Here is an 11195-nt window from a genome sequence, read left to right on the forward strand (position 1 = left end):
TAGCTGTGCTAGTTTCCATCCCCGACAATAGAATAAAAGGGCACATCACATGAAGCCTAGCTTTTAGAGGATGCCTTAGTTAAATGGGAGCCACTCTGCTGTGACATACTGATTCTAGAATGAACAAGCTGAATTACATTGAAGGGTCAGGACTATTACCTTTTTAAAAAAGTGCATAGCAATGCTCATAATATGACTTCGTTAGAAAGCATAAATACAGAAAACTTCACTATTTAGTTTATTTTTACTGCTAGAGTAAGACAAATTTTAAGACTGAAAATGCTGTTTGTGGCCACTTATCTTTCCTAAATGTGTCCTCACAATACATGGACGGAAATAGCTGGAAGATGCATGTCTTTGTGTCTTAGAAACATTTGATAATATATCAAAATATGAGTAAGAAAAGTGGTAACATGGAGAGTGATAGTTTCCTTTATTGCTTGGTCAGCAAAGCATCTTGTTTAATATGTGCCCCAGCAGTGTAGGTATTTCGGAGGTTCTCCTGAGGTAAGGGCTACACCATTTGAGTTTCTCCTTTGCTCCTGTTACTTCCCTTGGGCATTTGACATAGCCAGTCATCTATCCAGTGCAGAACAGAAAACATGGCTATTCTGAATTACTCTATGTCACACTAACTTTCTTGCTCTTTTACCTATTCTCACGTTTCTCCTTTGCAGGACAACTATCTTAGGAAAGACTTGAAGCTAAAGATCTATAATTGCAGTAGGACAAACAAACAAACAAACAAACAAAAATCAGCAAAACTACTTTGCACTACTGATTCCAAAGATGCCTATTTGGGATTTATGAGATTTTATTCTTTATTTTTGTGTGCATTTTGGACTATTTGTGGTTCACTGGATTCAGAGGTGTATTTTTACTGCACGCACAATGATGTTTTCTAGCTACTCTTGAACAGCAAAAGGCCAGGAGGTGGCTTCTTCTTGGCTGTACCAGAACAGAGTTCTTATCGCTGTTTACACTTGCCTCTGAAGGAAGAGCAAATGGCACGGAGAGCCATGATGCTGCAAACACAAAAGATTTTCACTGGAAAGGTACAGGGTGTGTATCTCTGAAGCAGGGTGTATTGGACAATAACTCTCCAAGAGCTGTCAAAAGTGTATTATGCTAAACACAGCATTAATCTGGCCACCTGCTACATAAGGGGGAGGAAAACCTTGTTTTTCCTCTACAGCTTTCAGCCTCAGTGAACAATATTCTGATGGCAGGAGATAAAAGACTTATTACAAAGCCACATCAGTATGGAAAAATCCATGCAAACGCTTCCCTTTTTAAAAAAATAATAATACAGAAGCATATGAGCTGTGAACATTCATTATTTCTCCTTATGTTTGGGGTGTATGTCATTATTATTATTTCCTTACAGTCAACTGCTAAGCTGTTCTAATGAAGTCAATGGCTTTCAGTCATACTTACCTCTGTATAAAGCATGTAGCATATTCTCTAGTTCTGTTGACTGATGACTCAGAGAATAGTCTTCAAAGGGGCCTTACCTCATTGACAATTGATGGAAGATTAATCTGTTAAGGGCTCTAACAGTTATTTTCCTTTTGCCTGCTCATTTTGTCTTCATGTCTAAGGCAAACGATATTTGAGAGGGGGAATTACTAGACGCTGGGGCTCTTTTTCCAGTGCATTTGAGAGAACACTTTTCACTCCATGAAATGTTGCACTTTGGTAAAAGAATTGTCTACACACTGTTCATAAGGTTGGTTTCTTATTTTATAATTCTCTTTATGGTTACTGCTCTCCCTCTACGTGAACAGTTTGCCATCTATTGTGTTGTTCAGTAGAAGTCAGGAAGCTGCTGCATAATACAAATGCCAAGTAATAATTGCTTAGTTATTGTACTTTCATGTAAAACAGATGTAACATAACTCTTTTTAATCATTTAAATATGAGTAATAGGATGGAAGAGAAATTCATATCTCGTCACTAACTGTATAGAACTATGGGGAGGTGTGCAAGCCTTCACTTAGTAACTGAGGCTGTTTTTGTAACAGGATTACCAGTTCAGATGTTGACAACCACACTGTACATGTTGTAAGTTTGGTCTTCGAATGACATGTGCTCACTACATATAAAAAAAGATAACTGACACTCATCTTTAGGTGCATATCAATGCATTCATGGTGCAGCCAAATTTCAGGATTCTTCCATCTCAAAAAAAAAAAAAAAGCTGGAAGGAAAATAGAAGTTGGGTGTATCCTGTGAACAATTGATTGCCACACATTACTTCTCACATGTAGTGGCAGCTGGTACAATCCACAAGAACCACCTCTGTTTCCCACCACATGTAAGCTTTTAGCATAACGATCAAGGATGAAACAGACACTCTACTGAACAAGCATTAGACACCAGGATGTGTTTGAACAGTAACTTAGCTAGACTGTTGATTTCAAGCTCTGAGTGTTTACCCACATGAGACTTCCTCTGGGGCTGCTCAGAAGCTGACATTGGTGCTTTCTTTTAAATGAGGCAGTCCTAACCTCTGAAATGCAACTCAATGACTGCATCTACAGGGACTTGTGTTATCACTTCTTGAAAAGCCTGTTTATACACTCCCTTGTTATTTGTGTTCTACAGTGACATCTTGTATCATGGCAGCTAATGCTGGCTTGAAAACACTTGATGTCAGTCTTTTACAAATAAGTTACTAGCTCATAAAAATGTATGCTTGCCTGCCCGCCTACCCTCCCTATGTGAATTACTTGTAGCCTAAAAGAGACCGGACAAAAAAGAGAGAAGGGGAAATATTTTGTGAGTTGCCTGGTCACCTTGGCAGATTCTTATTTGTCACAGACAACCAGGCAAGTGTCTATATACAAGCTTGATTTGTGTGATCAGTACCACTATGTGGTAAGGTTTTTCGTTTTTAACAAAGTTTACATTTTTCGCATAGAGTGCCACAATGTAGAAGTTGTTTTGGGTGTCTGTTGCATGAGAGTTGCAGTGCTTGGACCCACTGTTAAATCTATTGAGGTCTCTTTCCATAATGGTTTTCAGCATCTGGCTTGGAGGTAAGAGACCCGACTCTGAGAAACCTTAGAGAACAGGTGAGTTGCTGTAGGACTGGAGAAAGGGCAAAGGTTGTCTTAATCTTCAAAAGGGGGGGATCTGGCAAACCACACACCAGTCAGTTTGCCTTTGGTACTAGAGAAGATGCTGCAGTAAAGTTAATAAAGGGTACTGTATTGCTGGAATCATTGGTTGCATTTCTTACTGAGTTCCCTACCAGGAATGAACCAGAGGGGTGGTCTCAGCAATACCCTTGACAAACAGAATGTGAAGCAGCCAGTCTGTAAGCATCTTGATAAGCAGTGATTAGCAGAAGCCAGAATTGATTTGTCAATAATAAATTCTGCCCAACTAATCTTATCTTCCTCTTTTTCATTGGCTAACTAGTGTAATGGATTGTGGAAACACAGTGGATGTGATTTAACAAAGCATTTGGCAAAGTCCCCCGTGATATTTTGATTGGCAAAGTGGTTAATTGTGGGCTAGATGATAATACTGTCAAGCAGATTCAGAGCTGGCTAGAAAACTACTCAAAGAGTGCTCATCAGTGTTATTCATCAAACTGGAGGGTTTTAAAGTGGAGTGCCATGGTGCTTCATCCTGGATCCGGTACTCTTTAGCATCTTTACCAATGATTTAGATCAGGGGTGGATAATCTTTTGTTCTCCAGATGTTGACAAACTACAGCTCCCATCATCTATGACCATGGGCAATCGAGTTTTGAGTTCAGCACCTGAAGGGGCACAGGTTAGCCACCTCTAAGGATAGGTGGATGCTATCCTAATCAAATTTGCAGATGACACAAAACTGGGAGAGATTGCTTCAGAAGACAGGATTTAAATGCAAAATGACCTGGATAGAATGGGAAGCTGGGTTGACCTTAACAAAAAGAAATCCAGGTAAGAAAAATGCTAAAATCCTCCACTTGGGTGAAGGGGGGAGGGAAATCATGCCAAGGTGTAAGGCGAGAAACACATGGTTTGGCAGCAGTACATGTGAAAAGAATCTTGGGACTGCAGTAAATCAAAAGTTGACTTCGGCTTGCACAGTGGGGTTTCCCTTTCTTCTTGTCGCCCTTGCAGCCCCTTGTGTACCCTCCAGATCTGCTGCAGAGGGTTATGGAGTAAATTTAGGGGAGTATATGAAGGGTTGTGGGGAAAGGGGGTGGATCTTGGAAGTCTGTTTGCACACCGTTGTGTACAACCAACAGTTTCCAAGTCATAGAAGTAATAGTTTCATTTTATTATGTACTAATAGGGAGACGTAATCTGGAACATTGTGACCAATTCTGGGCATTTCAAATTGGTTCAGAGGAGGGTCAAAGGTGTAGAAAATAAATCCTGTGATCAAAACTGAAGGAACTGAATGGGCAGGATTCACCTAGCCAGCCTGTCAGCAGAAGCCCTGTACAAGGACTTCCACTTGTGCGATGGGGCTGCCCTCCCTCCACTCTCCCTGCCTGCCCTCCACACACCCCAAAATTGGCTCAGTGGAGGTTAGGAGAACCTCCAGAACTATTCACAGGGAGAAAAACGCTATATTGAGTGCCATTCGGTATGTTTAGGCAGGAAAAGAGAATGCTGAGGGAGGACATGATAGTACTCCTCAAATATCTGAAAGACTGTCCCACAGAAGAGGGCAGAAGAAGACTGGTCTAGAGCAAGTAGGCTTAAATTACAGGATGGCAGATTTTTGTTGAGCATTAGGAGAAATTCCTTAATGGTAAGAGCAGTTTGACAATGGAATCAGTTGCCAAGGAAAGCAGTGGCCTCTCCCTAGTCGTTGAAGTCTTCAGACAGAAGTCTGTTGGGACTGATTGAATTTTGGATTTCCTGCATGGGCCAAGAAGTTAGCAGGTGGACTCCAGTTGTATGATTCTATGAAGCAAATGTTATGACTGCTTGTCGGGCATTACATCTGCACTCTATAGTTGCAGCATTACACATTGACCAATTTGGCTGCACTGATGTTACAGGTGAACAAGAAGTTGAAAACTAAGTCCATTCTCCTTAGTTAAAAAAAAAAAGCTAGTTGGTCCTGGATTACTCACCCCCCCCCCCAAAAAAAAAACCTTAACAAAACTTTATTGGTCAATTAATAGGCTGTTCTTGGGGGTATGTTTTTAGGGAGGCTATCTGATAACCAGGATGATAAAACCAGAGCCAGTTTTGATATTCCTAAAGAGTTTGCTATTAACATTTGAATATGTGCTGATGAAAAGAGGTCCTTTTCAGCTTAACAGCCTTCTGTATGAAATCAGTCCCAAAATGGTTTCTGTGTAGACTCCGTAGATTCCAACCAGTTCTAGAATGCATTCATGAATAACAATCAGAGCCATATGTGCATTCTCTAAATGGCCATTCGCTTAAGTACATGCATCTTTTAAATTGCCTGTTTATGACTATAATGGCTAACATGTGGAAGTGGTGAATGATGATCTTGCGTTTTAAAAGTGAAAATTCTAATTTGTTTTCAGTGGTCCATAGCAGATATGTCTGTAGGAAGTAAAACCGAATTCCCAACCATGTATAATAGCACTCTGGAAAGATGACGTACGCTCTGATCCAAAACGGGTGTGCTTGTACATCTGCCTGAGGCAACGACATATTGTTTGATATTTGAAAGGCATAGCTCTTCATCTTTCTGCTCCTAAGCACTTGCACGCTGGTGCAGATAGTCCTAGAACTGTAGTAATTCCCAAACAATAAATCATACAAGAGTATTTGGTATGGTGTCTGAAAAGAATTCTGCAACTCCAGCTGATCTTAATATCAGGGCATCTTACTAGAAGGTAGAATTGTCAGACATTGAACCGCAACTATAGATTGTGAAGATATAAAACAAAGCCATATATTTGAATAAGTGGCCTTATTTCTCAAATGTGCTGTTAAGCACCTTTTTAACATTGAAGGCAGCTGAAAATTCACATAAGGCTCACAGCATTAGAAAAACTGAGCAAGGCTTTCTCTTCACTGTTTATTGAATTGGTTTCCTGTGGTGATGTTCCACATCACTACAGAACAGCCCTTATCTTGAACATAACTGCAAACAATCTAAGAATTGTACATCAGGTATCTGTGAAGAGCTTAGATTCCTTAAAAAAAATAAATTAACTTCTAGGAGTGTTTTGGTTTTAATCAAGTTTAGCTTTAATAGTTGTAAAAATATATTTGAAAGTGTGCATGTGCAGTCAACAAGAGTCTCTATGGCAGGGATAAGGAATATTTGGCTTCTAGATGTTGTTGGATTTCAACTCCCATCAGCCCCAGCCAGCATGACCAATGGTCAGGGATTCTGGGAGTTGGAGTCCCACAACATCTAGAAGCCCCATCCCTGCTGTAAGGTTAGGATGGAATGAGCTTCTGTGCCTTGTTTTGTTACTCCGCACCCAACAAAGGGATACATTTTATTTAAGAACATTATCTCATATTAATTTACCCGCCAACTTCCTTCCCTTACGCCACTCTTTCTCTGCAACCAAAACTCCAGGGGGGGGGGGAATGTAAAACTTCACAAAAAGTTAACCACACTTATGTAAAACTAGCCAAATTTGCATATATTGTTGATATGCACAATTTATTTTAAGTAAACATATTCTAACTTTCTTGGCTCAGAATATGGATGGAATAAGATATTTTGTAATCCCTATTGTGTCTGCCAGCTATCAGACTGTTACTAGGGCTCTGCACAGTAACCTACAGTAAATACAGCAGGAAAGTGGTAGCAAATTCTCCATTGTCCTTGAGACTAGAGATTGCGTGGCAAGGCCCCGGGCCCCGCAGTCCCCTCCGGAATAAATACACAAACACAAGTATATTGGGTTAATGGGATAAATAAGACCACAACTTTATTGGTTACAGATGTGGCTTAGGCAATTGGGTGAAGCAAGACTATATCCTGACTCCTGCCCGACTGCAGGAAGTCTCATAAGGGTCAACCACTGGAAGGGGGAGCCCTATGATGTACATAAATTAAGAGCAGCCCCAGGGTCACTGATGGGGTTGTGGCATGACCCTAGCCCACGCCCAGGCTTCGGACAGGAACCACACCCCCAGATCCCTTTAATGGGATACCCTTAACATGGAGGCGCAGACGGAGGAACAACCTCCCCTCCCATAATAAAGTTTACCCAATACCTAACCTTACAAAGTCGTGACGATTGCTACTAGGTAGGCGAAAACCAAATGGCTACAGCCAATTTTGCCAAGTGGAAAAATTCCTACCTGGCCCCAACAACCAGGCAACCAACATAAGTCATAGCAAGGTCAAAGTCAATCAACGCAAGAAAAGAGGGTGGGTGCACTGGGAGATCCCAAGAAAGGATGCAAAGCAGGCTGTTTTCCTCGCCACACTGCAATTTAAGCGGCCATAGCCACGCCCCCAGGCAAACCCGATTGGCCGGCCGGGGGCGTGACGCGGCTGGGGTTCCTACTGGCATGGGCTGCAATACTCTGCCCACTGCTAGGTTGCTGTGAGGACCCGGGTTCCCGCCCGCAAAGCAGCCACCCGAAAAGAGGAAGCTGACTTGTCACTTGGTGACATTGACATTCTGCAGCTCCACTTAGCACCTGCAAGCATTCACTGAAGCAGCTCCAGTACATATAATAGCCCAGCACCTGGAGTACCTCACTGAATGAGTGATTTGGGAAACGGAATTTTCCAAAAGACTTGTCATATTTACCAGCTCTTTAAAGTGATAGATTACCTAAACCTATTCCACAGTAGATGGTAAAGACATTTCCCTCCATCATTTTAGTTGACAGAAGCTAAAAGAGTAGCTTATAGCACCCATGTCCTGGTCCATTTTAAAGCATGCTGTGGCTGACCTAACCTCTCAGTAGCCAGCTGAGAACTGCTGCTGGTGTTTAATTCCACTAACTGCACTTGTGACAACTCCCTCTGTGGCTGCTACGTGTGAGGAGCAAAGCAAATTATTCTCCAGAAATATCACATGAATATATTATACAAATCCTTTCAGAGAGCATTGGCATAAATCCTTTTGTTTAGCACAAAAGGATGTTGGTGGGGGAGTTGAGGTGAGAGGAGGAAGAGAGAGGTAATTGAAAGAATTCGCCTAGATCTCATCAGAAACAACTATGATAACCCCAGTAATCTGTTATTTGGGTCAAAATCTCAGTACACCTAAAGGCCCTGGTTTATCTACTCGTGCTGCATTTAGCTGTTGCATGTGAGTAGAACCACACAAGAGTGGATGGGACTTGCATCTCCCCCTCCCTTTTTACATTTAATGGTAACACTTTATTATAACAATATTAAAGAGATGGGAATTGTTACATTTGCCTAAGTCTGTATTGCATATAGATTTGTTCAAGAAACAAAAATAGGCCAGGGGTTTATATATGTTTTAACTAGAGCAGGATATTCTCTCTCTCCCCGTCCCCCTGGTGTTCCATCTTTAGAAGACTCCCATCAATAAGAAGCTAAAGAGAATGTTACCACAAAATAAGTAATAGGGATTCACAGCACTGGGACATTGAACCAGCTTTCTAGGCTTTCAGACAGGAGTCTCCCAGTCCTACCTGGAGATACTGGTAGGGGCCTTCTGGATGCAAAGCACTTACCACTTAGCTACAACTCAGTGCAATATAAAAGACTATTATTGATTAGATTCTAAACTATCCCACAGGAGCAGGCAAAGAAATGTATTTCTACATAAAAGGAAACAGTTGCCAGAAGTGCCCTGTCCTGGTTTGTTTTAAAGCATGCTGAGGCTGAGTAATGCTGACATAACTGTTAGCAGTAATTCTTGTATTTTTGCTAATCATAACACTATAACCAGAAAAACAAGGGGTTAATATAATTACCTAGCTTAAAAAGGTAAAGGGACCCCTGACCATTAGGTCCAGTCGCAGACGACTCTGGGGTTGCGGCGCTCATCTCGCTTTACTGGCCGAGGGAGCCGGCATACAGCTTCCGGGTCATGTGGCCAGCATGACTAAGCCGCTTCTGGTGAACCAGAGCAGCACACGGAAACGCCGTTTACCTTCCCGCCGGAGCAGTACCTATTTAACTACCTGCGCTTTGACGTGCTTTCGAACTGCTAGGTTGGCAGGAGCAGGAACCGAGCAACAGGAGCTCACCCCGTTGTGGGGGTTTTTGAACTGCCGACCTTCTGATCGGCAAGCCCGAGGCTCTGTGATTTAGACCACAGCGCCACCCACGTCCCCTAATTACCTAGCTTAGAAATCATTAAAATATTCAAAAACTGAATGATCAGAATCCCAGACAGGAGACAATTAATTTTTCAGTGTCAGTGCTGCTGCCTTGAAATACGTTGCCATACTACCAAGAACCTACTAGGCTGGTAAGTAATTTGCATCATCTGCCATTGGGATGGAGAGCAGAGTATATGCTTTCAGATATACAAATGCAGTTTCTTGGGGATGTAGTGCAACCTTGGAACAAAGCTTTCATGGCTTTATCAAAACAGTGCTAGCTATTGTTAATATTCACTGTGAGCCAAGGACAGTCCATGCATATGAAACAGCTGTTTTTCTTAGTTTTGAAACTCCAGTATGCGGCTTGTTTTTAATTAAAACAGCAACTGAAGCATATTTTCGATTACCTTATAGGTAATCTAAAACACTAAACCAGGGTTTGATGCTACAGGAGCAAGCCCTGTGCTGACATGCTCCTTTTTTCACTTACACACTCAGAGGAGCTTGTTATTTCCCATATTGAAACAAATGGTAGTATGCTATTACTCTGAACTGGCAAAATATGGTGTGTGTTTACTGTGCAAACCATGATTGTATCCAGGAATCAAACCCTGGCTATAATCCTAGTACAGTGGTACCTCTGGATGCAAACAGGATCCGTTCCGGAGCCCCGTCCGCAGGTCACGATTCGCCGCTTCCACGCATGCACATGATGTCATTTTGAGTGTCTGTGCATGCGCGAGCGGCGAAACCCAGAAGTAACGCGCTCCATTGCTTCCGGGTCGCCGCGGAGTGCAACCCGAAAATGCTCAACCTGAAGCTACTTCAACCTGAAGTATGATTGTATTCAGGGCAAGCACAAGCAGTTTGCCACTTTGGATTTATAATAGTAATTATTTTTTATTATTATTATTATTTATAACTCACCCACTTTACTGGGTTGCCTCAGCCACTCTGGGTGGCTTCCAACACACATAAAAACAATAAAACATCAAACATTAAAAAAACTTCCTGATATAGGGCTGCCTTCAGATGTGCTCTAAAAGCTCTATCGTTATTTACCTCCTTGACATCTGATGGGAGGGCGTTCCACAGGGATGGTGCCATTGCCTAGAACAGTAAACGATACATAACCAAATAATATAAAATGATTATTTTAAAAATGTCTTTGGAAATGAGCTCACTCATGAAGCACCACCTGGTGGCAGCTGGAACCTGCATGGAATCCACCCGCCACCTCCCCCCCAGGAGAGGTGGCGGGCGGACACGGGCCCCACGCCGCCTTTTCAGGTGGCATGGTACCTGCAGGCACCTAAGCCACCGTGTTACTCCCAGGAGAGACACGTGGTTCTGGCACACTGCAGGCCCCCCCCCCCGCCATGGTAAGGGCTGCTCCCACACTAAGTAGCTGCCCAGTTGCACCCTACCGCCCTAGCTACGCTAGTGGCTCATGGTTTGTATATTATGTATGAACCAACTGTACTCTCCCAAAGGTACAAACTGTTAACTCAGCAGATGTTTCCTAAAATTACAAGTGTAAAGGATTTATACTGCAGACTCATATGTGGCTACTTCCAGGCAAACCCCAACAAGTTCAGTGGGACTTATTCCTTGGCAGTCTTCAACTCTTAAACCACAGTCCCAGAAAGCTATGTGCTAACCAGGGAGAACCTTATGCAAGGGCAGAAACGTTTTTTGAAACTTGAAGCTGCTACTACAAAGACACAAACACCTGTTTTGGGCCCAACCAACTGGTGGAACACCAGAACTTACTGCAGATGCGCCTCCAACTGCATAAGTGTTTGTAGGTCTCACTGCCAGCCAGCAGAGCAGCCAGCAGAGCAGCACATATAGCACTTCAAAAAACCTTTGGGCAACTTTCGGATAATAATAATCTCTTGAATAATAATCTCTTGACGTCAGATATGATAACTGGAAAAGTTGCTTGTTATTTAGGCAAGACAGATCCCACTCACC

General features: G+C 42.4%; 1 protein-coding gene across 3 annotated transcripts in view; it reads left to right on the forward strand.

The window, feature by feature from the left end:
• RASGEF1C (RasGEF domain family member 1C) overlaps positions 1 to 5090 on the forward strand; it is an 84101-nt gene extending 79011 nt beyond the window's left edge. For all 3 annotated transcript variants that reach the window (XM_083592666.1, XM_083592664.1, XM_083592665.1), the window contains exon 14: positions 678 to 5090. In XM_083592666.1, coding sequence (XP_083448792.1) covers positions 678 to 702 — 25 coding nt within the window. In that variant the 3' untranslated portion in view covers positions 703 to 5090. The remainder of the gene's footprint in view (positions 1 to 677) is intronic.
• Positions 5091 to 11195: the final 6105 nt, after the last annotated feature.

Source organism: Podarcis filfolensis (assembly GCF_964270895.1).
Source record: "Podarcis filfolensis genome assembly, chromosome: 2".
NCBI lineage: Eukaryota > Metazoa > Chordata > Lepidosauria > Squamata > Lacertidae > Podarcis > Podarcis filfolensis.